Source organism: Watersipora subatra, chromosome 3 (assembly GCF_963576615.1).
Source record: "Watersipora subatra chromosome 3, tzWatSuba1.1, whole genome shotgun sequence".
Lineage (NCBI taxonomy): Eukaryota > Metazoa > Bryozoa > Gymnolaemata > Cheilostomatida > Watersiporidae > Watersipora > Watersipora subatra.
In genome coordinates, this window is record NC_088710.1 from 67,938,750 (window position 1) to 67,966,367 (window position 27,618).

At 37.6% G+C, this 27,618-nt stretch overlaps 1 protein-coding gene across 1 annotated transcript; it reads right to left on the reverse strand.

The window, feature by feature from the left end:
- Positions 1 to 333: 333 nt before the first annotated feature.
- On the reverse strand, positions 334 to 26,272 carry LOC137390917 (serine/threonine-protein kinase Nek10-like). The gene is made up of 21 exons (XM_068077232.1): positions 26,204 to 26,272; positions 24,358 to 24,581; positions 23,115 to 23,213; positions 19,356 to 19,564; positions 16,515 to 16,665; positions 16,046 to 16,132; positions 15,708 to 15,797; positions 14,529 to 14,660; positions 14,268 to 14,400; positions 13,612 to 13,770; positions 12,858 to 13,031; positions 11,263 to 11,442; positions 11,007 to 11,142; positions 10,672 to 10,899; positions 10,504 to 10,582; positions 10,086 to 10,286; positions 9,540 to 9,838; positions 9,262 to 9,426; positions 8,872 to 9,036; positions 8,506 to 8,689; positions 334 to 358 (listed from the first exon to the last, which is right to left on the reverse strand). The coding sequence occupies exons 1-21, from the start codon at positions 26,270 to 26,272 to the stop codon at positions 334 to 336; spliced, it is 3,189 nt and encodes a 1,062-aa protein (XP_067933333.1).
- Positions 26,273 to 27,618: the final 1,346 nt, after the last annotated feature.

The window sequence follows — 27,618 nt, forward strand, 5'->3', positions numbered from 1 at the left end:
CCTTTATTCATAGAACTAAAGTTGAAACACCGAGCTAAAGATTACAAATTTTGAACTTTTTCAAATATCTGCTTTACATTCTACATTCAGATGATCACTAGAAAAAAACTCCTGCTAAGTTAATTGATGTTTGCAGTTTAATGACAGAATATGTTAACACAGAACATAGGCCTATAACTTAGGTAGCATGTGTAACCTAAACTACAGTTGCCATTTTAATTAGTTCCACTGGTTATAAATGGTATTAGATATATTTGGTGAACATAAAACAGGATTGTCAACATTTTTTAAACAATTCTTGGTCGATTTTTTGTCTAATTTCCTTCACATTATTTAGTTTTCCAGCTTGAATTTTTGTCTAACACTCTCATAGCCTGTTTCTTCATTGCATATGTAAAGTAACTGAGACTGGCTGCATAGCGGAGAGTACGTTACCATGACACCTTCCGTAGCGTTAGTTACCTTCGAGTACTAGTAATAGCCTGAAAAGATTGGCAGCATGTAATAGATTCTACTCGACACATTTTGACATGATTTATTAAGCAACCAAATGTAATAAACTGGGTGTTGTGCAAAAAATGTGACTATTAATTGTAGACATCGTCGAGAGTAGTGAAATGATCACCTACAAAAGTCAGATCAGTATTCTTATACCTTTTTTCCAGTATGACACTGCGCTCTAGTAAATAATGCTCTATGCCTATAAGCTGATGAAATGCAAGGCAGGTGGATATATCAGTTCAACGGGCAACACAAAATTATAAATATTAGCATCGCTAGAGGAGTCTTTGAGGCAGGAAGAAGTACTGTAAGTAGAGAGTGCGATGTTATAATCTGCGAGGGTTTGTTCAGCGTATCCAATACATTTTAATACATTCATTTACCAAATCCGTTATTTCCTCGTTTGTCATTATCCTCTAACTTCTCAATATAACGCTGAATGTCTATCGGCTCTTTTAACATCTTGTCATTGTTGACTCGATCTAATAGGAAGTCAGTCATTCTCTTTTCAAAATTATTATGCTCTCTTTTATTGTCATATCTCATGGGGGGATACGCGATATAAGAATCAGAGTCTACGGGCACTCCATTGGCATCACCAGTGTTAGCTTCTTTCTCTACAAATGCTTTATTCAAAGTTTTTTTCAGTTGTTTGAGCATCTCTATCTCTTCTAGGTCCTGGTCGAGACTCGCCAGTATGCTCTTGAGTTTGCCCCCCTCTTCATCCTCTGACATTACCACACTTTCCGTAAGAGTTGGTAGCATTAAAAGGTGGGAAAAGATCAGCGCTGCTTGCAGAAAATACATTCTGTGTAGTTAATATAGAGGTGACTTGGAGTCTTAGTGATTGCCTGTAAATATTAAACAAAAATTCCTTTTGTTAAGTGTTTATGAAAACCATATGAATGCATTGAAACATTGCTTGTCATATTAATTGCAGAATAAACGAGCATGTGGAGCAAGTAAACCCTTTGTTAGCATGTCCTATCAAACAAGCAGAGAGTGTTCAGCACAGTTACTTTCTTGTGAGTATTCTTGTTACAAATTCATGATTTTTTTTATGAAAATATTGAATTATTTAATAGTTAAAGTAGACAAGGGTGTCTGGAGAATTGTAATAATTAAGTCATAATTACCATAAAATGCATTGTGCATCTTCATACTGTTTACTCATTTAAAGAACAATAAAATATCCAAGAAAAAAGTGGCAAAAAATTATTTCGTGTATATATGAGCTTCTTTTTAACAAAAGCAACAGTTCTTTGAACCACCTGTGTAACTTACCGATGAAATGACGAACAGTATTTCACTGTCAGAGGCTGCAGAATAATAATAGTGTTTATGTCTTGTACTTCTGCTATGAAGTCCTGTTCAACCCTTGCCTCCTCCTCCTCCTCACACAGCTATGTCACATATCATCAACATTATTCATAGCAGATGGTTTTATATGGTCTCGACTCATTGATTTCCTGTATGACTCCTGCACTCCTGGGTATAGTGTGCTACATCTAGGCCTACACCCACACGCGAATTCTTTGTTGTTAGGCCGTTGGCTGTCTTGTTTACAAACATGTAAATGTCAACAAACGAAAACAACTTTTTTGTAAAAGCCTTGTTATATTATTGTCAGGCTTGTACGTATCTGGTAGGAAATGTCAAACCAACGAATTACAGCTTTATCTGTCAACTGGCATCAATTACACGACTATTGCTCTGTTGTTAAAATAGCTGGATGGGTAAGACCTTTTTGCTGTGAGTGTAGAACTTTGAGAGAAAAAAATAGTGGCAACTCGTAGATTGATTTGGGATCAGAAAGTTTATAGTGATGGGAGGTTTTAGACGATGCTCAAAACATCATAACATGTCTGCTGTCTTGGTTTTTCCAATACCCCCCTCCTCCTCCTCCTTTAACTGATGTGAACAATATGTATTCTTATTAAAGATACATATCTATATATATATATAAATCCCAGTGTTTGCATGTTTTCTTTATGTCTGTGAATCGGTGTGTTTAGCTATAGCTATTAAAATTCAAGAATGAAATACCCGCTTCATGCTGGATTTGATCTCAGAATCTCCCATTCACCAGGTGAACATCTTACCCATTAAGCTACACAAGATGCATTGAATTCTGAAGCGGTATGAGCCGGTATGACCGTTAAAATAGCTTGCTCTCACGGCTCATATTAGTAGGTTTACTAATATAGATAGTAGTGGACTCAAGTTAGTATTTATCAATGTTCCAGGCTAATGGCAAGTGGCAGGCAACTACATTACCTGCCATTGTTTGTAAGCTGTTTTTAATACCCATGCAATGCCGGGCACGCGGTTAGTGTATATATAAGTGATACATATAAGCCTAGTTTTTTCCATATGACTGAAAGTGTCTTTAGAAGCAATATTTAGTCGATGATGATAGGCTGAGCATGCCTGCGCCACTCAATTGCATATTGTACTACGTAAAATGAACGAACAGGAAAGATTTCAATTAAACCTATAAAACACTCACTCGTTCAACGAAGGTGTTGTTGTGCCTGCTCACAGAGAGAAAGGTTAACACGCTTGATACTGGCCTAATGGGAACAGTTTGCTCAGAAATATTCAAGGCAAAAGAATTAAGAGAAGTTTAACTTAACTACATTAAACCTTACACAGCTAGTCTATTCCAATAGTACTAGCTCCGTACTATATCAGTTTCTGGCCAGAAAACCTGGTATCCTTGGTATGTTCAAGCTGAAAAATGGTGGCTTTTTGCCTGGTGTCATCCCTGGTCTCTAAATAAAGATGACATAAAAATCTGGAGTATATAATTCACACTCGCTATGAATTTTTATTATCGTGTCTTTTTGAACAGTGTCAGGTATTGTTGAGAGTTACGGCTTAAAGCCATTCCCAGTTCTCATCGCTAAAAACTTACTCCGTAACAAATATTCTCAAGAAGGAGGGTGTATAAACTAACAGAACATTTATTTATATAGAGTGACATACATCTCATCTTCATGGTGGCAAGTCTCGCTGAGAAACATTATTACATAAAGTAAATTCATCAGTAGATGTTATTCATGGTACTCTGGTAGTCCAGTTTGTTGTGAGAGATCGTCAGGTGTGCTGATAAAGCGCAGATAATAAGTAGCTGTATAATCATTCCTGAAAGGTGAAAGGCGGTTGATTGGTGCAGAGGTTACGGCGTCAGCCGACCAAGCAGAATGTCACGAGCCTGAATCCTGTGTAATGCATTGTTTTTCCAACTTTCAACCATGTCTTCCGACAGATGGTAAGTTTATCGTATTGATGTTATAAACCTGCTAAATAGAATTGATGTTATAAACCTACTAAATAGAATTGATGTTATAAACCTGTTAAATAGAATTGATGTTATAAACCTGTTAAATATAATTGATGTTATAAACCTGTTAAATAGAATTGATGTTATAAACCTACTAAATAGAATTGATGTTATAAACCTGTTAAATAGAATTGATGTTATAAACCTGCTAAATAGAATTGATGTTATAAACCTGCTAAATAGTATTGATGTTATAAACCTACTAAATAGAACTGATGTTATAAACCTGCTAAATAGAATTATGTATCTCCTTCATTTCATGTACAAACATTTGTTTTAGTTAGTGTAGCATACACATACACATCGTCTACCACGAACAATTACATATTACCCACAATTTCTTTCATAGTACTGTTATAGCGTGTTCAAGGTCGTGTCTTCCTATACAGCAGACTTTGTCATGGTCGTATGGCTTTTTAAAAGCAGAGAAACTTTCTACAGAGAAGCGTATAGCTTTCTATTCTTTCACAGTATCTTGCGCTGTCGGTTTTGCAAAAGTTGACAATTTCCTGGGAGGCATCATGGGATTTTCATTGAAGCACTCAATGTCTAATGCTAATTAGACGGACTAGACCAAAATACTTACTACGTTTATAAATATAAAACTTTTGTGTAATCTTTGATTTACTCATTCCATTAAAACTGCCATTTGTTGCTTAATAGACAAATATTTCCAGTGAAACTTATAATTATAAATTTAATACGCAAGGAAGAAAAGCTCTTTTAGGTTTTCATTTACTGCATGATGGTTTATTGCCACGACAACAGGTCAGTCACTTCTTGCTTGCTAACCTAAACGATGTTGATGAATAGCTTTACAAATTATTCATAAAATGACTAAATATTTTCTTTGCAATAAAGCGAGGTATATTCTAGTGTATTGATTAAGGATATAATCAGCAAATGGGGTGTTATTTATGAGCTTCCTGTCAGTCTAGTAATAGGAAGTTTGCAAAGGATTTCTGTTTGATTGATAGATAGACAATATACAGAACTTCACACTGCCACAATATTGGGCTAAAATGTTCCCTCATAGAATAATCGATTTCATTTACAGGAAATATAAAAGACTGGCTGCCACTCACTGCTCCGAAACTGTCCAAGTTTATTTATCAAAAATACGTCTTCTATAATTCTCAAATCATTTTTGTCAGTAATATGAAAACAATCTAAAGACCTCTAAAAGGCAAATATACGAGGCTCCGCTAGCCCTGTGACATCTACCGCACCCGATTGTGCAACTCTACAGCTCTGACTATTTGGAATAGTTTAACATTTTATTATCACTGTTCTCCTTCTGTTTGTTAGTTGTATATTGACAAAACACACTATTACCGCTCCTTACACCCACTTGCTGTTGTTTAGGCTGACCAACAGTTTATTCACTATGTAATACTATAAATGCTCAGTTTATTCACTATGTAATACTATAAATGCTCAGTTTATTCACTATGTAATACTATAAATGCTCAGTTTATTCACTATGTAATACTATAAATGCTCAGTTTATTCACTATGTAATACTATAAATGCTCAGTTTATTCACTATGTAATACTATAAATGCTCAGTTTATTCACTATGTAATACTATAAATGCTCAGTTTATTCACTATGTAATACTATAAATGCTCAGTTTATTCACTATGTAATACTATAAATGCTCAGTTTATTCACTATGTAATACTATAAATGCTCAGTTTATTCACTATGTAATACTATAAATGCTCAGTTTATTCACTATGTAATACTATAAATGCTCAGTTTATTCACTATGTAATACTATAAATGCTCAGTTTATTCACTATGTAATACTATAAATGCTCAGTTTATTCACTATGTAATACTATAAATGCTCAGTTTATTCACTATGTAATACTATAAATGCTCAGTTTATTCACTATGTAATACTATAAATGCTCAGTTTATTCACTATGTAATACTATAAATGCTCAGTTTATTCACTATGTAATACTATAAATGCTTTGTAAACAACCACATAGTAGAAACAAATGGAGCAGAAAATATATCACAAACGAAATATTGCTTCTAATTTGTCTGCATTAATTATTCATTTATTTTGTTTACTCTTGAGACACAAGAAAATAAGCTATAATATCTATATGTATATATTTTAGTTTATTTTTTTGTTATGTATAATATTATATATTATTATATAATATAAAAAACTAGAGTAAACTATCTGTTGCTGTTGACTTTTGCAGATGTGACAGTTGCAGATGGTGAAGGTTTGGGCATGTGCGTGAGATCGGCAATCGATCAACCTCAAGCCATGCTTGCGTGGTGTACATTAGACCAAGGATGTACATTAGACACATGAATGGAAATATGAATATTCATGCATTATTCTTTGAAACGGCGTCTTATTCCTTAATGGACGCCGTTTTATTCATTTTCTGTTAATACATAACATAGCGTCTGTTTCATCTTAGTTTTGTAGACTGATGGTCAGCAGGTAGAAAATGCACAGAGATGAGTTAGCAAGCAGTTGCTGCAGATTCCTGTGATCAAGAGGCTATAGTTATTAGAAGGATGTCAAGGGAGGCATGGTAGCTGATGGAAGAACCATATGATAATCAGCAGAAAGGCGTCTACTCCCATAACAACCATAGGAAGGTGTAATTATATTTCTGTGTCATGTAAATGAGACACGCTGAGATTCCAGCCTGATGAAAAGACTGTCTATGGCTTCTTTAAATGCTACTGAAAGCATCAAGGTTATCGCCATTTTCTATGAGAAATTTTGCTATTGAAAATGTTGACACCAGGGAGATACAGTTGTCAAATAGCTTGTCAGCGAACAGACAACAATGCTGAGTGATTAACAAGTGAGAAATTGAAAGGTACAAGTGCTGCCCGAGGAAGCTAAGAATAGTTTACAAATGGTTTTATTGCAGTAACAACCGTACACATTACACTGGCAGTGCAATTATATATATGAAAATCTATAAAACTCGATATAGACTGACAGATTGTCAATGTAGCATGATTGGTTTAAATCTGAATAATGAACAAAAGTCATAGACTATAGAAGTGAAATTAAATACTCTGATATAATCTATCTGCATTATAGAAAAATAATTGATAAACATTGTCATGTCATGAGAAACTGAGACGATCGAGAACATCTGAGTAACTGGGACAGACAACTTCAAAATCTTCACTATTTGAGCGGATAATCAGAAGCAATCATAAACATCAATAGAGGCACCCATAGGGCACTCATTAGAGTCGCGTTGGACAGAGTGCATTCTAGCAAAAAACATTTAAAATCAAATTTAAAAATACATAAAACTCAATAAATGATACTCAGAAAATGCTCTTTTTTACACAGATAATATAGAAAGGATATAATTGGGCACACCATAACATCTCATGCACTCGCTCTCTCTCTCAAATTCTATTTACAGATACTGTTAAAACAGTCAGGACGGATTCTGATAAGATCATAATATTTACTGTCTAAAAAGACAAAACAATATAAGTGAACAAATAAAGTGACAAGGCAATAAATACGAATACCACAATTAAATTAGGAATGTAGAATTGTCACGCGGCGTGAGAATCACTTTGGACGGTCGACGATAAGGATGGAATCAACTTGGGATTGAAGACTAAATACGTGAATATTGCTGGCTCTCAGATGGCAGCCTAATTAAACAACTAATAAACACATAAATAAATAAATAAATATATCCTCGTATTTGCTATTGGCTATATCGGCAGAGTTCAATATTTGGCTGTAATCTATAGTTCAGTAATTCTACACTATGAGAAAAATAAAAAGTTCACTAATTTAAAATATAACCTCAATAAACTGTTATACGAAAAATATACAAATGATCAATACTATAGATGATATGCAGATACTGCAGTACTCAGGTGAGCAATCTTCAGGCTGAGTATTTCTATAGAAAATATAGCTCTACTCTTACAAGCAGGGCCTCCACAATGCACTTGAATAGCACAACTCCCCATATTTACACCTATAGCGATATATCATGTTGCAGCACCACAGCACCACTTAATAAATTACTGTTTTTCTATAATCTATGAATTAACATTGCCAAAAGATAGTGGATTGCACGGCGATATGAACCTCTGACCAATAGAACGCATCTCGCAGAGTGTATTCACCAACAAGATCACCTTCTACTTATCAACTGACCAATTGCTGCTAGAGGAGGAGATGAAAGGCGTTGTGTACGATGAGGTGACTGCATAGAGTAATAGTCACTCTCTTTCAAGACTTGCTCTATGAACTCATAAAGCGTATCATAGGAGATTCCGTCAGTGATGTCTCTCTCTAGGCCACCTATAAAGTGACATGACGTAAACAACAGTTTGTTCATGTTAGCGACTGATCTAACCGCACAGCTACAAATGCTACAAATCATTTTAGTCCCAGACTTAACATGTTTAGCACTCTAGATATTGCGCTGATCTCTGAAAGACATAATATGTACTCACTTTCATGGTCAATGATAGTACCATTAGGGGGTGACCTCTCCTGATTGGAGCCAGGGGCGTTATTTGAATTCATCAACTCGAAATTGCCAAAATTGATGTCGATCAAGTCTGAAGAGCTACTGGCTAGTTTTTTCAACTCGGTTTTGAGGTGAGCAGAGCTCGTGTTTGGCAGGAAGAGAGCTCGCTTAAACTTCTCTACTATAGACCGCCGAGGATTGTGGGTAAGAGATGGAGGCAACTGTGAGATATATATGACTTTGTGAAGGACGTTGAGTATCTGTTGTATCGGGTCACTAATCTGTTTGACCTTGCGAGGTGAGATGGAGAATGTGGCCGCCCCATTTCCTGTACTCCCTACAACACATCTTAGCTAGCTCAATCCAAGCTACTTACAGAGCTGTGTGCAAGTGTATTCCTATCACAGAGCCAGTACCAATTAGTGTCAGAACACAGATTCTGTATCATACTTTTTTATTGTACTTCTTTATCGCGCTTCTTTATCGTACTTCTTTATTGTACTTCTTTATCGTACTCACCGGGTCTACCTTTGCTGCCGCTTCTTTCTCTCCTTTTTTTCACAACATTTGGGCTGCTCAGACTTCTGTGAAAGTTAGTGATTCTTCCAGTTCTGAGCTCATGGTTGGGAGAAGGTTCTCCTGCGGAGCTGCAGCCAGAGTCTCTTGCACCATGCCTCTGAATGGCTGCATTACATATAGAAAACCTCTGATCAAATTTGGTCGATAATACACATACTCTGGTCGATAATACACATACTCTGGTCAATAATACACATACTCTAGTCGATAATACATATACTCTGGTTGATAATACACATAGCACCCCACTACTGAAGTGTAACATATAATATACCTATGACCAGGTGTTGAAGTCGTACATTAAAATAAGAAGGTATTAGAGTTTTCTACCTGGTATTTCTACTTCAAGGTTAGTTGTGTTGAACTCAAGACGTCGCCTACGAGAGGCACTGGGTGGAGGTTTTGGAGGTCGAGAAAATGCATTTCTTAAAGAGGCGGCACTACCATTGCTATCGCTGCTTGATGGTTCATCTTCGTCGTCTCCACTGGCTCCTCCTACAACCAAGAGAAGTTTCTAAAATGGCTGGCCACAGCCGAGATGAAAACAGAAAAAATAAAACATGTGTGCGCTATCTCTGGTGGATATTACTGCTGCTAATCGTTCATACCTATATGATTATTGTTGGCATCAAATACGAATCGTCCTTGATCATCAGCCGCGCTATTTTGAGAGCTGGCTAGCCTATCACATCGCTCTTGAGATGCTAGGAAAAGTTTTTGGTAGCTGTGCATGTAGTCATTGGCTTTGCTATGTTGCCTTTCTGTCCGTTTTCTTTCTTTCACCAACTTTTTCTCTGTCGAGGTGAGTTTATGTCTGGTATTTTCATGGTGCAAGAGAAACTCCTCGGCTATGAAGCCCGCAACTCCTATAATATCTGGCCTTTCCCGTGGGTTCACCGTGAGGCACCTGGGTAAAAAAAAGCAAAACACTAGCCAAGTTAAACAACCAATCAGGTTTAATTTAAAAACAACTGATCTTACTCAACTGTAGTATTTCTTTTGTAATGCAACCTCCTGCTATACAAATAGTCCAAAAGCATTTTTCTAATCCCTTTAGACATTTCCTTCAAAAATGAGACCAAGTTACTTTTTGCTTTTGCTAGTTTTTTTTCTGACACTTGTGTTTCCTTCAGAGTTATAAACTAAGGACTTACTTAGCAATAGTTGAGCTAATCTTAGGTGAATAAAGTCCTTCCGGCAACGGCTTGTACTCGCCCGCGACAATCCTATTAGCTAAGGCTAACATGTTGTTTGTGCTAAATGGAGGAGAGAGTGTGCACATTTGGTATAGAACGCATCCGATAGACCAAATGTCTGCTTTTTCTCCATACGGGTGGTCTTGCACTATCTCAGGACTGCAAGAGAGGACAACTTCTATTGAGTCATGGCACAGCAAAAGGAAAAGCTTGTATGAGTTATTAAATAAAATCTTAAGTGTTATTAGACTGTGCTTCATTTTGCTATATCAGTCTGTACCATCCACCTCCCCTCCTCTCAGTAGGGCACCCAATCACTTATTATGCATAGATGTCCCACTTTTACCCCCTTGGTATGGCACTGTGTATTACTTACCAAGCATAGAGTATGGTGCCTACAGTAGACTTCATGTACTGTGCATCACCTTTTTTATGTTTAGCCAGGCCAAAGTCCGCTAAAATTTAAACATAAATATTAGCAAAAGCAGAGCTACACGGATATTGGGTGATAAATGCAGCCTGCAGCATTGTGACATCTACTCACTTATGGTAACCTTGTCATTTTCACCGAGCATAATGTTGTTGGGAGTTAGATCTCTGTGCACAATCTGCTTCTCTTTGTGAAGGTATCTTAACGCAAGCACCAACTGAATGAATATATTCCAAATTCGAGGCTCAGAAAAAACTTCCTTCTTCTCCTTGAGAGAATGAAAATGTTCGGCGATTGGGGCTCCTTCGATCAGCTCCATGACGATGCACAGTTTGTTTGCATCTAAAACATAAAGACAACACAGCTGCATAAGTATCACCACAAACAAGCAAGCTCTGATGTTGGTTAAGAAACACTAAAGAGCCAACAGCTAAGAGAAGACGACTTACCAACAGTGAAGGTTCGGTAGTATTTGACGATATTTGGATGCTTCAGCTGGTCTCGTATTATGTTGATTTCACTAATTATCTCCCCTACGCTCTTATCTTTGTCTTTCGTGTTCTTTACAATCATGTTTAGATTTACCTGCAGTGAGGTCACGTTACCAGACTACACTCATGATAATCACCACAACAATATAGTACAAGGCGTAATAATAAACTTGTAGCCATATTAGCAGGGAAAACACGTAATCATATTTCTTACCTCCTTTAAGGCATAGTAAGTGTGGGAACGAGATGAGTCCCTCTTTCTCACTTTACAAACACTGCCAAAAGCTCCTGAACCGAGTTGCTCAAGAACAGCATAGTCCTCGATGTACTGAGTTATCTCCCTTTGTTGGTTCGTGCTCTGAATACTCTCCTTCAGCGCTGCAACTTCACTTTCCTGCAAGTTCAACATTTGCTCTACATAAGGTCATTGCAAACTGAAATTTACCAGCCTTTGTGTGACCTCTCACAGGTAAATGCTGCTTAGTAACCCCTAAAACAACCTAAGCATTGCAAAGAGCATCACAAATCGAGGTAAATTTACAGACAAAGGTAAACACAGACAAAGGTTAATATACAGCCAAAAGTAAATATTTCAACACTTCTTCTACCAACTTGGCACACTATTTAAGACATAATTAAAAATTTGATGCCAAACGATGATTGGGCATTGGTTGTCTAACTGTACTGAGAATAAATTATACACATAACGTATTGTATTTATAAGAGTTGCCTGCAGCTGCTGATGTGAGAAGACAATCCCTATACGAAAATAGGTAGAATTAAAAACTATGAAGTGCAAATATGAAAAATGTTTGCAGTGAATCAGATGCATAAACTTGCCATAGCTTACAGCAATTTATGTAAGCAATTATGCTTTTAGTGTTTTTATGTATCTTCGGTGTGAATCATAATGAGAGCTCCAGTCTCTTGAAGTGCTAATGGCAAACAATGTTAAAAACCTGCTAAGATGCTTTATCTGATATATGACATTGAGAAAAAGATTAAAAAATACCAACTCAAGCTAAGCTAGCAAATATTCTTATCTTGCTAATAAAAAAGAATTCTGTCAGCATCCTTACTAATCTGGCAGCGAAGAAAAGTGTATGTGTGATTGATATTTACAGTTAGTTCCAACTAAAATGCTGGCATAGTGCCATCAATTACTTAGAGTTAAACTGTGAAATCTAAAATTATCTGGTCATGATTTAATTATTCTGCGGATTCACAGAAAAACTTGTCAGTGACGTCATAACATACAATCCTTCGAAAGTATCTGGCCCCTTCGTGTGACACGGTGAGTTACGTCAATAACATACAATCCTTCGAAAGTATCTGGCCCCTTCGTGTGACACGGTCAGTGACGTCAATAACATACAATCCTTCGAAAGTATCTGGCCCCTTCGTGTGACACGGTCAGTGACGTCATAACATACAATCCTTCGAAAGTATCTGGCCCCTTCGTGTGACACGGTGAGTGACGTCAATAACATACAATCCTTCGAAAGTATCTGGCCCCTTCGTGTGACACGGTGAGTGACGTCAATAACATACAATCCTTCGAAAGTATCTGGCCCCTTCGTGTGACACGGTGAGCCCAAATTACCCCTACATAAAATAGCGGTAATTTTGAAGGGTGTCTTTTAATGTTTATTCATCAATATAATGTGACGCTAACAAAAAATTTCTGAGCCAAGATTACATAAAAATTATTAGTATTTTTGAACAATTTACATCACACTCCATGGCTGTTAATAAAGTCCTACAAATAAAGAATTTAACCGTAAAACGAAAGTGAAGCGAGCAACTTACTGGAAGAGAGTTGAGCTTGTCGACGACGGGCTGGTACTTCTCTATGGTGTGCACATAATGGCCGACATCTATAAAAGCTGTGAATAAGCCTTGCGATTTATGAAATATTCTCTGAAACATCCTCCTGTTACCTTCCTTGCTAAAGAGAAACCTCAGCGTTCTCAACGCATTCTTCTACAAGCCAATAAGTCCCTGTCACATAACGCTATCGGAGAGTCATGTATCAGGTTCGAAGTTGAAAAAATAACAATTATGTCACTGATGCAGCCAATCATAATGATGATCTATAAAAAGAATCCGAAGTATTACTGCTAATTGATCTTTATTTACCTTTATTGAACTTTATTTACCTCAAAAAACCTTTGAAATTGTGTTCAGACAATACATGGAAACGAAAGTTATGCAATGCGTAATCTTTCCGTTTTTGTACATAAACGTGACGTATGTGACTGGGCAAGATAAGCTTTTATGTATTCGAAACACCCCCGTGCAAAGAGACTAAACAGTTGGATGCTTTGTATTTGAGGGTTGTCACGGGTAGCTAGCAGTAAAATGTTTGCTTTCAACACTCGGGCTACGCAGCGATATTGATTGATTACTGATACAATATTTACTAAACGCTATTGATTTTTAGGAATGTTTGACTTTACCTTTTGACACACGTGACTAATTCCGGTGACACGGTGACGGTGACACGATCAAACTTTGCTAGTCATTCTTGTGCTCTACATACATTGGACACTCGGTTAATTACCTGCAGAGTTTCCCTAGATTTATCCTTTCTTGTATCGGAAGGGAGAGTAAGCATGCCAATTACATAGACCCCGTTGTTGGAAACTATTTGTTGTGAATTATGGTCATTTCTGATGAGTTCGGTGAGAGCAGCGCAACAGGCTGACTTCAGGCTGCAAACCTGCAATATGCAATTACAGTTCAATTTTTCTATCGCTATATAATACACATATATTCTACATGTAACAAGCATTCAGTAAGCTCTGTTCTAGCATAGATTACACGTAAGTTACTAGCTCTATTCCATCATTATAAATATTATCATTAATTAATATCCTAAAGATTTGCCAGCTTTAGCTCCGGGTGCTTTGAATATTATACTGACTGAACACCTGCGAGAGTATTATAGCTTGAATGAAGTTGCAAGAGGTGGATAGATGGAGGGAAGTTTGAAAGAAGGATGGGAGTGTATTTTTTTTAAATTCGTAAATGTTACTGGACAGCTTTGTCTGTAGTTTTAACCATTTGGCAGTTCCTTTCGCTAATATTGTGTTTGTTTTTTTATATTCTGATATATTAACTCGCTATAACACAATAAACTCACACACACGCATCATCTATCACTGTCCCCCCAACTGCAGCGTAGTCATAGAGTAAGCGCCCAACGTTGACATTTACCTGCTCTATCATTTCCTCAGAAAGGACACCAGAGCTCTCATCCTCTGAGCTCAGGCTAAATAAGGGCTTAGTTCGAGAACCGATTCCTGAGGCTGGGGCTGTCAAGTCTGAATGGTTGGAGTACTTCCTGTCTCTAATAATTAATTAAAAATGTGTAAAATATTCTTAAAAGTAATAATGGCATCTACAACATTTGAATGTAGCAAGCCCTGGTATCAGCTAAATCGCACAAAATCCTATTAGATGGGGAACTAAACTTACTGCAGGAGGTTGATGATAAGAGGGATAACTCCAGATCGTCGTAAATCATCCGATGTATCAGCATCTTCAGCCAGCTGGACTATACACCACATTACATACCGTAGCAGCTTCAGATCTGATTCATCTAACAAACTGAAACATGCATAAATTTGGTTATTGTTCATCCTCCATCCAGTCAACCTGTAGACTCTGAAGATGTGCAGAATTGATTCCTAAATATCATACTCGTAGTTGAAACCTTTTTACTTGTGTATTAAACCAAACGCTGAAGATATTAGAGTCTGATGACCAGTACGCAGTATGGTTTAAACGCAGTGTCGGCTAACCTGTTTTCTCATATCTGCCATGGCCTCTATTATGAGACATCTCATCTTTTTATGCATCAGAATTTTGAAACATTGAAAACAAAAACATTTTTAACCATCACACGGCTATGGCTCTGGCAATTGCAGATTCTAACCCATAGACGTAACGCAAGAGTGATGCAAGACTTTGGCACACAGTAAAGTAGACTAGACTGTGCATTATCATAAGATAGACTATGAGAGATGCACTAAATAGAGAACTGTTTCATACCTATCATTAGAAGGCTGATTTTTCAAACATATGACCACGGTGAAGAACTCTTGCTATTTTGATAGTGAGTGTACTAGATTTTAGGCTGATATTACATAGAAATGTTTATATGAGTAGCAAGAACAGTTTTTCAATGCAGTAAGTCAAGGTCATCCTAAGCTAAATGGCCAATGTACACAGCAGATCATATGCCAAAACATAATGTATTTTGGATCAGTTCATTTTATAGCCTAAGGATCAGTATGGCACAAGTTTTTCACTTTATTTTTATCTACATGCAAGGAAAGCGGATACTGTGCTATACAACACGCATCAGGGTCATGTTTATCAAATACTACAATATTCAGAGAGATGACACTTGACAGCGCAATTTATATCTTCTTAGCAGAAACTTTACTGTTTGCAAGAAAAGCATAGCAAGGTTAGACGAAATAGGTGCAAGGAATCTCTCACACTTGGAGTCCTGATACGAGTGAAATCAAAAAATTAGAAATAAGCATTTTGAAATTTTTTTGCTAGAATCGCTACGGCTGGGATTTGAGCTTGTGGGTCTTCTATTGAAACCAATAAACATATCATCTCAAGGACCATTTATAGATGTACCTGAGAAGAAGAGGGATTCCATCATATACTTTGACCATCTCCCGCACCTGACTGTCACCACATAGAACTTTGAGCAACTTGGCTGAGTGCCTACAGCGGGAGCATTCAAATAACTCTACTATGCACTGGCGGTTAAGCCAACGCAAGCATATTCACCTAAGTTCATATGTCAGCTTGCTGAACACTTCAAATGGCTTTAAATTTGATCACTTTTAGGCGTCTCAAAGAAAGATGCAATTTGAACGATGCTGCAAGCGGGTCAGAGCAATGCGTGTGTATTCAGCGACACCACAACGCGACAAATGAGGCGGATCATGTTCAATGTTTACTTTACATACCTTTTTGAATCCAAATCGTAGTCTTCAAACATGTTCAGAATGCTTTCTGTGCAGTTTAATTCGCCGATTATGCTGCGGGCTCTCTCGCTAAAACAATAGAGTTAATAACATAGTCATGGGATCATTAGGTTAACTTAAAGATAGAATTCCTACTGAATCTTAAAACAATTCAACGCATACAGTTGGCTGGTTTTTTAATGCGCTGAGTGCAATGCAATTTCAAACGGCAGTCAGATGCTTTTAAAACATCCACAAATTATTTCAGTACAATCGAAATTGTCTGCCCACACCCATAGGTCCTGCGATATGCATGAATAAAGGGCTCTGTAGGAAAATATTAATTTTTTTACAAAACTATTTAAATATAAAAGGTTTTAAAAATCTATCTCTATGTTTATGCAATCTGGTTACCGATGGTATCGATGTCTATGGTCTGACTCAAGTAGAATATGGCTACTGAGCCCCTCACCTCTGTGCCAGGTCGTGTAGCGCATAGAGGGCGCAGTGGAGTAGGGTGATGTTACGAGCAGATAGCAAGTTCACAAGCGCTCTGTGAGCACCAAACTGTACTATTCGCTCTCTGTGTTCAGTCGAGTAACTAGACAGCTTCTGGAATATGTCTGAAATTGAAATATCACCCGCTTGAGTCTAGCCATTTGCAATACAAAACATTTTCAGTTCAGAATATTGTTCAAGCACCTTTCACATGTGAATGCAGGATATTGATTTGGCCGAATTTGAAGACGGATTGCTTATCCGGAGCAGCGCATCCGAACTCAGGCTCAAGTCAAAGTTGAGGCTGACAGTAAAGAAGCAATATTTTATGCTAAGGTATTAGTTAACCTTTTAAAGTAAGGGTGCTTAGACACCCCAGCCATCATTAAAAAAGATATAAGCGTAGATGAACACAGCCTATTTCACCATAAAATTATAAACACACAACAAATGTCATATACTGCATGAGACCAGACATATTGTACATGCTGTTCATTTCTGTGCGTCATCTATAACATGTGATGTAATACACAGCATATCATATGTTATGTAATACTAAAAAGACTACACATTGCTAAAATGTAAACACACGCTACCCAAAATGTAATCGCACACTACCTAAAATGCAACATTACACTATCCAGAATGCAACATACACTACCCAAAATGCAACATACACTACGATGAAAAAGTATGTCATCTCGTGACTGATCAAAAATCTCTACTTTTTTGTTTAACTTTCAGCCACTTCCTGTCTGGCTCAACATTAAATGGCTGCATTATGACTAATCAGTGATATTGAGTTAGAGAATTGATCTGTGTAGACTACCATATAGCTAGCCCATACTGTTTACAACTGATTTTTCCTCTCTTGCTAATGAACATACCGAGCACACAAAACAGGTGAGGAATATTTAGTAAGAGGACAACCAATAGAAACAGTAGTCATTAACTGCGCATCTTTCCTTCCGATATCTGAAGTCAAGAGCTCGTGTAACTAAGAAGGCGACGGTTGCTTCGGTCAACTTTGAAATGCGAGAGTATATCGATTCTATATTGTCTTTTCTATCATCAATAAATAATAATTGGTCGACTGTTGTAAGGTTATCCAATATGCATTGTATATATATAGATTGTAAGCACGCGTAGCTTCCATTCCTCAGTGCCACTCATCACCACAAACCCTATTGTTTGCCCTTTTCTCACATCAGCTATACGCAATGCCTTTCAGCAAGCTCTACACGTGTGAAGATAAATAATTCAGTATGTGATATAGTGAAGATCACACCGATTAGCTTTTTGTGTTACTCTCAAAACATGGTTATTGTTTTAAGAGTGAGATATATGATCTATAAGTACGGCAAAGTGTGACACACTAATAAGCAAAACATGCGAAAGGAGAGGGTGGAAACGGGACATGACCAAGAAATGAAAAAGTTGATTTTTTGGTGTATTTATGAATTGACTTCTTATTTGTTTTAAGTTCCATATTATGTAACATAGATATCTATGCAGATACGTCTGTGCATAACAATCTGCATACTATAACTATCATCTGTGTTTACAAGCAAAACACGACGATATTAAGGAAAACTTGGAAGGTAGCAATGACCTGATCATCGAATAACCGGCCATAGGAAATGAGACAGCCTTCCATTGATTGAACTGCGTCAAGGGATCCAGTCGCATGCCAGTTCATCCCATGCAGCCATCCCAGTAATATATAATCCTTTCTTTATTATATAATAATAGTCTGGGCAATATCGTCTTATAAAAAATCCCATTAAGAGTCAGCGATGCCATCTATACTCTAATATTCAATAGTATACGACAGTATGTCTAGGGTAGCTTAACGCAGTCAGTGAACGGATCGTCGTCACGCCCCACATTTGTTAAGTTGTACGATGTGATACTAAAGTTTAATTCCCAGCTCTGAGAGCTTGGGTGGTACAGGTGCAGATCATCTCAAGGAAATGGTTACACTTGTACCAAAATGACAAACAAAAGGAAGAGGACTGATTGAAACGCTAATGTAGATGTTTAAATACAGGCAAATCTTGGATTGTTGATCACCTTAATGTGCAACTTTTTCGAATGGCTTGAAATTTTAGCAAGTATTTACTTAACATTCAAAGTAGTTTTTAATATATGATGTTCGGAGTTTCTTGAAACACGGCAGTTTCATATGTAAAAACGAAAAGGCTTATGAAAATTAAAAGTCGACATAAAATGTACAACAAATAGTAAAGAGGCCTATGTCAGCTAAATTAGTTAGAACGAAATAACTCTATTGTCTTTTCTAGTTAAAATGAAACACCTCTATTGTCTCTTCTATTTAAAACAAAATACTTTTATTGTCACTTCTAGTTAAAACGAAATACCTCTATTGCCTCTTCTAGTTAAAACGAAATACCTCTATCGTCTCTACTACTTTCAAACAGGCCAAAATGTCTCTAAGTTAAAGTAATAAAAACCTTTTTCATTGATTATTACTACTTTATTAATTTAAACTTTACATATAATTCCAACTCTTTACATTTATCTTTTTACAAAATCTTATTTATTGCATTTGTTTTAATGCTAGTATAATAACCTGAAGTACTTGTCACTAAGTTCTTTAGATGTGTATGCTTATAAAAAATTTTAGCTTCAACACATGACAATTTTGACACACAAAGAAAATCAGAATAAAGTAACTCCGAACATTGTGATTTGCCCTCTCTCGTAACTTTTAGTATAATCTATTTTTCGAACATCTACAGACTTTGGAGAATAATTTACCTGCTGCAAACACTACGAAAGCTCAGATACTTACTCGTAATCTCGATGAGAATCTGGGCTATGAAAGTAGTTTCCTCTTCTTGTAGATACTTTTTAGTCATGTGCTCCAACGCTAAGCAGAGTTTGGGTAAGCCAGATAGCTTGGTGACAAACTTATGTCTGAAGGGAGGGTCTCTCATCAGCATTCGCATAACTATCATCACCCTGAGGATATTCTCTGGAGGCGCCCTTTCTGTCCATTCCCTAGAAAGATTTTGGGCTATATGCTCTAAAGCGCATCAACATGCTTGCGGAGCGGAGATACTGGAAACCAAATAAACTTGTTCATGACAGCAAATGTTTGTTTTTACTCGCTCTGAATAATTAAAGATTCTTTGTCTTAGGAGAGCTCAGAGCCTCGGGTTGCGCTAATTCAGTCTAATGAAATCGTTGGTGTTTACTAGCCCCACAGGACTGCCTAGCTAGCCTTTGCTATATAGCTAACAAGTGTTTTAGTCCACCTTATGGTGATAGTATTGTATAGTTTATAAACACAATTGATTGATGTAATGATGAACATGATGGATTGACAAAATAACGTTATAAATAAAAACAAAATAAGAACAGCTGTTCAATTTACTTTTTCTAAAATGAGGTGGTATGTTTCCAAATTGCCATCAACAAAGATTATGCATGTTGGTACGTCTAACCAAAGCCCGGTAGCTCAAAGTTAGCAGAATGATAAGGTGAAAATTTGGCCAGAAGTGAGCAGAACCAAAACTTTTTTTCTACCATTTTTCAAAACCATAAGACAAACAGTTTACAGTTCAACTAATTTAAGCATATCAACAAAATGAAAACCAAACCACTAACAGCACTTGTCAGCCAGCACAGGTAACATTCAGCACACACCAGCCATCACAGGTAGCTGGCAGCACACGTCAGCCATCACAGAGAACCGGCAGCACTAGTCAGCCATCACAGGTAACTGGCAGCACAAGTCAGTCATCACAGGTAACTGGCAGCACAAGTCAGCCATCACATGTAACTGGCAGCACATGTCAGCCATCACAGGTAACTGGCAGCACAAGTCAGCCATTACAAGTAACTGGCAGCACAAGTCAGCCATCACAGAGAACTGGCAGCACTAGTCAGCCATCACAGGTAACTGGCAGCACAAGTCAGTCATCACAAGTAACTGGCAGCACAAGTCATCCATTACAAGTAACTGGCAGCACAAGTCAGCCATTACAGGTAACTGGCAGCACAAGCCAGCCATCACAGGTAACTGGCAACACAAGTCAGCCATCACATGTAACTGGCAGCACAAGTCAGTCATCACAGGTAACTAGCAGCAGAACTCAGTCATCACATGTAACTGGCAGCACAAGTCAGCCATCACATGTAACTGGCAGCACAAGTCAGCCATCACAGGTAACTGGCAGCACAAGTCAGCCATCACAGGTAACTGGCAGCACACACCAGCCATCACAGGTAGCTGGCAGCACACGTCAGCCATCACATGTAACTGGCAGCACTAGTCAGCCATCACAGGTAACTGGCAGCACAAGTCAGTCATCACAGGTAACTGGCAGCACAAGTCAGCCATCACATGTAACTGGCAGCACACGTCAGCCATCACCGGTAACTGGCAGCACAAGTCAGCCATTACAGGTAACTAGCAGCACAAGTCAGTCATCACAGGTAACTGGCAGCACACGTCAGCCATCACAGGTAACTGGCAGCACAAGTCAGCCATTACAGGTAACTGACAGCACACGTCAGCCACTACAGGTAACTAGCAGCACAAGTCAGCCATCACAGGTAACTGGCAGCACAAGTCAGCCATCACGGGTAACCAGCAGCACGTCAGCCATCACAGGTAACTGGCAGCACAAGTCAGCCATCACAGGGAACTGGCAGCTAAAGCCCAGTCAATGCCAGACCACACATGCATTTAATATAAATGTGCATTAAGCGGATAGCAAAATCTAATCAGAACATACATAAAGGCTTCGTAACAATATGGCCTATCAAACGGTCAACAATCGTCTGCAGATTACAAAGTTTGCAAAAATAATTATTGAAGTTTATAAGCGGCTTTGTCTCCGTTTACAAAGCCATGAAACAGCATGAGCAGTGGCAGCAATTCAAGCACTTTCAATGACTTGTCTATAGGTGAACCGCGTGGGAGACCTCAAGAAAGTGCTGCTGCCTTGCTGGCAGCGCCAAGGAGCATTTCAATGGACAACGCGAAGAAATGTTTTGGGTCTAGATTTTGCAGCGAAATGGTAAATGTTCACATTTCACTCTTTGGTTAAGATTGACCTAAATAATGGTTAGTCCATGGAGCTGGCCATATGATGACCAGAAATCAGCTTAAAAGTTTGCCAGCTGCACACAGAATCTGGATGCATAAACTGAAATGGCTTTGAACCTTTGAGTCAAGGATGGAACGATTGTTTTAATTTGTTAGTTGAAAGTCTTTCTATGACAACAGAAATTGTAACAGAACCAAAGTACATGTACCGGATTGTTGGAAATCATGAAACATATCTATAGCTAGTCAATTTGTGCCAACTCTTTGGCCGGTCAACTTGTAATAACTCTATGGTTAGTCGACTTGTGATAACTCTATAGTCAGTCAAATTATGGTAACTCTATAGCCAGTCAAATTGTGATAGCTCTATTATAGCTAGTCGACTTGTGATAACTCTGTAGTCAGTCAATATGTGGTAACTCTGTAGTCAGTCAATATGTGGTAACTCTATAGTCAGTCAACCTGTGGTAACTCTATAGCAAGTCAACTTGTGATAACTTTATAGCCAGTAAAATTGTGATAACTCTATAGCCAGTCAACTTGCTATAACACTATAACCAGTCAACTTGTGATAGCTCTATAGCCAGACAACTTGTGATAACTCTATAGCTAGTCGACTTGTGATAGCTCTATAGCAAGTCAACTTATGATAACTCTATAGCCAGTCAAATTATGATTGGTCTATAGCCAGTCAAATTGTAATAACTCTATAGTCAGTCAACTTGCTATAACACTATAACCAGTCTACTTGTGATAACTCTATAGCCAGTCAACTTGTGATAATTCTAGTCAACTTGCTATAACACTATAACCAGTCTACTTGTGATAACTCTATAGCCAGTCAACTTGTGATAATTCTATAGTCAACTTACTATAACACTATAACCAGTTTACTTGTGATAACTCTATAGCCAGTCAACTTGTGATAACTCTATAGTCAGTCAACTTGCTATAACACTATACCAGTCTACTTGTGATAAATCTATAGCCAGTCAACTTGTGATAACCCTATATGACAAACAGAGATTCTGTCGAACCACGAGCTGAGAGTAATTACTTTTCCTAAAGGCTAACGGTTTGTTTAGAAAGGGCTGAGTGCACGCAGCTTTATTATAGAAAAAGTTTGATTGTAATAAGTGAATGCATTGAATTGAACAAACCAGTTATAATATCAATAGCACTGCTTGACATAATCATAATCACTCGACTACTCAAATTATCCATGGCTATTCTATCGGCAGCAATAGATCTTTTGTTTGAATGCATCCGCACACGCTCAGAGCTCCCGATTCATGTAAGAGATTGGCGTGCCTTGCGATTACAGCACAAAGTATAGACGAAGCTTTATCTCACCAGACTTTTTACTTACTAACTTACATTTAAAAAAATCAATCGCAATTTTATTCTTTCCAACTAGAAAAAGAGGAATTATGATAGTGCCAGCATAATATCCGCCACGCTAAAGCGGCGTGGAACTCTTTGCCTCAGACTTACTCATTGCAAAGCCTGTGTTTGACAAGGGCCGAAAAGATCTTGTCAAAGAGGAGGGCATGCCGGGTAGACTGGTAGCTCCTCTCTTCTTCATATTTCTTGCTGTAACACAAGCATTCTCATCAAATACTCTCTGATATCGCGCAAGGTAAAAGCCAAGCGTTGTACACTTGAAATTTCTAAATTAGAATTACAAACCAGCATTATGTAAAGGGAAATACAAATAGCAATTGGGTGTGGGTAAGTGTCTGTAAACAGTGGTCGACTATGCACTCTCATGTCAATGTAAATTTTTAACTGATTAAAAATCAGCTGAACTCTGATAAGGCACTCGTCACACGGTGGAATTGTCTGACCCTGTTGTGAAGTCAATTCAACTAATCAAGCCATGTTTTATCCGTAGAGATTATCAGCAAATATAATTTATTGACTTTAGAGCCGAGACTTCTAATGATAATTTGACAAGACACACAGGCAAGCGTTTACAGGTAAGAGTAATTGAAGAAAGTAAACAGACTCTGGTATAACTGTACGTAATGATTAGTAATATGACATCTCATTGCAGGTGCCACTCTCCGACTAATAGCGTGGTCAACAAATGATAAAATTAGAATGTATAGAGGAAACAAACAAGTAAATTGGGTAACTGTCGAGAGAGAGAATTTGCTAAAGTTAGGAAGGCCCTGAGTGAGGGTCTTCCTCACTCAGGTATAAAGATGTTCATATACCGCATGTGCTTCTATGATCGACTCACAAAATAAATGAGAATATTCGAGGTACAACTGAGTGCACTCGTCAATGATTCATACACCCATCTTATTTGATTCCCCAGACTCCAATAGCACAGGGTGATGATAGCCCCAGAGTCTAATAGCAATAAAGAAGGGTGATAAACCCAGAATCTATCAGCAACAGGTTAGGGTGAGAGCCCTAGCCATAATAGGGAGGCTGATTAAAGAGCAGTACCAACTATTCCTATAACCAGGGGACGATAGCCCTAAATTTGATAGCAATAAGAGAGGGTGGTGAAAGAGTTGTACCAACTACTCTCACAGCATGAGGGATGATAGCCCTATAGTCTAATAACAATAGGGGAAGGTGGTTAACAAGCTGTACCAATTTTTTCAATAGTATACTAGGTAGATGATAGCCCTAAATTCTGTGAGCAATAGGGAGGGTGATGAGAGCGCTGTAACAACTACTCCAAACAAGGACACCTACCAAACAGCCCATCAGGTTGCCTCACCTGAAGCTCTCAAGAGCTAGCGCCTCTGTGCTGAGATGCTTTTTAGCTCCTTTATGGACTGGTGATGCTGCCTCCACCGCTGGTAGTTGCTGCTTGCTTGGGCAAACCTCAATGAGCTCTAACAGCCTTTGAAGTTCTTCAGCCTCCCTGCAAGTAATACACACCTTCTGTACCTTTGGCTTTACATATTGTGTGATGGTGTTACAAGAACTGCTAGCTACACTCTGAAACAATAGTAACACTCATAGCATGCCTCTAGCTACATGTAGATCATAAGTCTCTAGCTTGGTTTCCAATTAACTAACCGATGTACAGAAGATGGCCAAAAGTTTATTTGTAGGCAGGATACACTGAGCAAAGCTTATAGACAGTGTACATAACTGCAACTCTAAGGAAAGGCCTTCCACAGATGGTCTGGGGACTTCAAATTAGAGACAATCATAATTTTTTTGATAATTATTGATCTTCTAACAATTTTTTAGTTGTAAAAGATCTTTTTTGTATGAAATGAACATTTGTGAATTCCTAAGAATCTAGTATTATGTTAAAACAAACAACAAAATAATAATTGTAAGTTTGCATTCAAAAGGACATATTACTGAGTGAATACAACGCATACATGTACCACAGTTGCGAGTAGAATTAGGCAAAAACTACAAATTAATTTATCAGTGAGACTCTGCTACAATACTGATCATACCAGAGTTTGATTAGGAGTTATCAGCCTTGTACAAGCAAAAGGTCAAGGTCATGCCAGTCTTCTTTAGCGTTACAATACTGGATAGGACGAATACTCAAATCTCTGCTGATAACTAGATACACCCCTAGATTGCTTCAGGGTAACGCAATACAACAATCTAATTACACTCCTAGATAGTGTGTGCAATGCAATACAAATAATGAGTTACACCCGTATGTAGTGCTTGCACAGTACAAAACAGTCAACTAGCTACACCCCAATTGCTGTGGCAATACAGAATATGGCCAACAAGCTATAAGACTATACGAAACTGATAGAGTGACGATCAATGCTTTATATGAGGCAAGTGAGCAAAGCCACTGGAATTTCTCCAGTGTTTACTGTCGACTTTCAAACACACTGATATTGATCAGAAACATTTAACTTTTCATGAGGCCACTGTGGTCTCCTCAATACACCAGACCAGCAAACATAACCTAGAACAGTTCCGTTTGTATTGGAAAAGGAGGATAGTCGTTTGAACCTTGAGTATCTAGGTGAGAGGGGGGTGAGAGGCTGCTTAGGCTGCACTTCACATAAAAATGATCAACAAGCGGGCCGGCACGCGATCACCGACAGTTTCTCAGACTATGTTTAAAGCAGCTGAAAAAAGATTTACCCTTGTAGCTTTTGCACAGGCATTTTTCCAGAATTCCTAGCCTGCGAAGGCCTCTCGGCGGACTTCTACCTGTCAATAAGCAGTGCGGATACACATATCACGGCTTGCGTACTGTAAGTCAAAAACTAGATCTGAGCTGTCACAGTCCTTTGTGATATTTGTGATAGACAGCAATTCAGTGCTGGTACAAACAAAGGATGGTTGGAAACTTATGTATAACAGAGCTAAATAAATCAATTCTAATCCAAACTAAAACATGCAACGCCGTCATCAACTGTGTAATCGAGACAGCGTGTAATTAATTGCCGTTAGGTATATGCGCTTTTGTGAGCTATGAGCAATTCAAGTCATTAAATAGCTCACAATTTAGAAATCAATGACATAAATATTGCAAAAACAGCTGAGCCTTCAGGTCAAGGAAAAAGTAAGCAGCATTAAATATAAAAAAATTGTTGTTTTTGCGTATTTATCTTGCCTTGAGTTCATACCTTTCTATAGCTAAGAGCTAGTCGAGCGAAAAGAGTCTTATCAGCAGAAGGTGTCAAGAATAAATACATATCTAGAGAGAGTAAAGCCAATGAAGTGGTGGTAAAAGCTACAAATGTCATTCCATCTGTTAGGTCCCAGACACAGCATTATTTACATAGAATTCAATTGAAGATATCATATACGTAGTTTCCATATCTTATGCTAGCGTACAGATTACAGCACTGAAAGGAGTATATGGGATAAAGGAGCTGCATTTGTATGGCTCATTGAATCATATGAGATTAGTGATATGTGAGAGTTTTGCAAGAGATAATATAAATAGCCAGCCTGTGTACAAATAGTTAATGCATATTTTATAATTTTTATTCACTCCAGCTATAAATTATAAGATTGTTAGAGAGATACAGAGGGAAAGGTGGAGATGGAGAAGGGAAGAAAGAAAGGAGAAAATAGAAAGATTGAAAGTTTATAACCTTTAACCTTTTGTTTTATAACCTTTAATCTGTTATACTAACTAATTGGCAAAGTAAGACAAAAATTAGAAAGAACACAATGGTTAGTATCTACTACTGTTTGTTTCCTACAGTGGTAATTCAGCGCTAAGGCTTACAAATCAACTCTATCATGCAAAGTGTAGTTCTCTACATTCGGTGTACATGTTGGTCAGTTGTTAAAATAAGAATTGTGCTAATAAGTATCATTTTACTAAAATGGGCATACATAACAAAAATATCAATAATAATGGTGCAAAAACTATTTTAAATTTGCAATTAAATGATAACTTGAGGTTTTAAAACATTACAATAAACATTTTGATTTAATTTAAATCTGCTTGTATGTATCATGAAACATGCTTCATATGTATTAAGTTTTGAGATAGAGATTCTCAATATGTGATTATATATCATTCAAAGGGCGCAAAACATTGTAGTGCTATTTTACCAAGGTATGGCATCAATGCCTCTTAATTATCTGCAGTAATGATCAATAACACAAAGCATAAACCATCATCACGTTTGGCATAAAATAAGCCAAGTGGGTTGCTGGTAGGAAAGCAGCTAAGCATATTGTAGTAGCCAATCATCACATAGTGTGTAGTTGTGGTGAATGCTCATTTAAGAAAATTATTGAAAATATTCTCACCTCATCAGTTTGGTTGTTTTCACAAGCTTGTACGGTGCATATTCAACAAAAATGTCATTTTTAACTGTAATTTGCGTCCCCTTTCCTCGTCTGATCAAACGCGAATGATACGCAGCTCTTGCTTCGATCAAAACCATTCAAACTGCTTGCCTGAGTTCCTGCTGTTGCTTAGCACGCAATAAATTATTACACTCACCCGCCGTGTGACGAATAATTCTTCGCCAATAGAACTTGTTTTTACAAAAACTCCTGAGTTCTTACCGGTTGGAGG

Excerpts from the sequence above, each read along its gene's own strand:
- LOC137390917 (XM_068077232.1), bottom strand. The coding sequence starts at position 26,272 with ATGTATTTATTCTTGACACCTTCTGCTGATAAGACTCTTTTCGCTCGA. Across the intron at positions 16,133-16,514 it reads CTACACGACCTGGCACAGAG|CGAGAGAGCCCGCAGCATAA; the intron begins GTGAGGGGCTCA and ends CTATTGTTTTAG. Across the intron at positions 10,900-11,006 it reads CTACCGAACCTTCACTGTTG|ATGCAAACAAACTGTGCATC; the intron begins GTAAGTCGTCTT and ends TTTATGTTTTAG.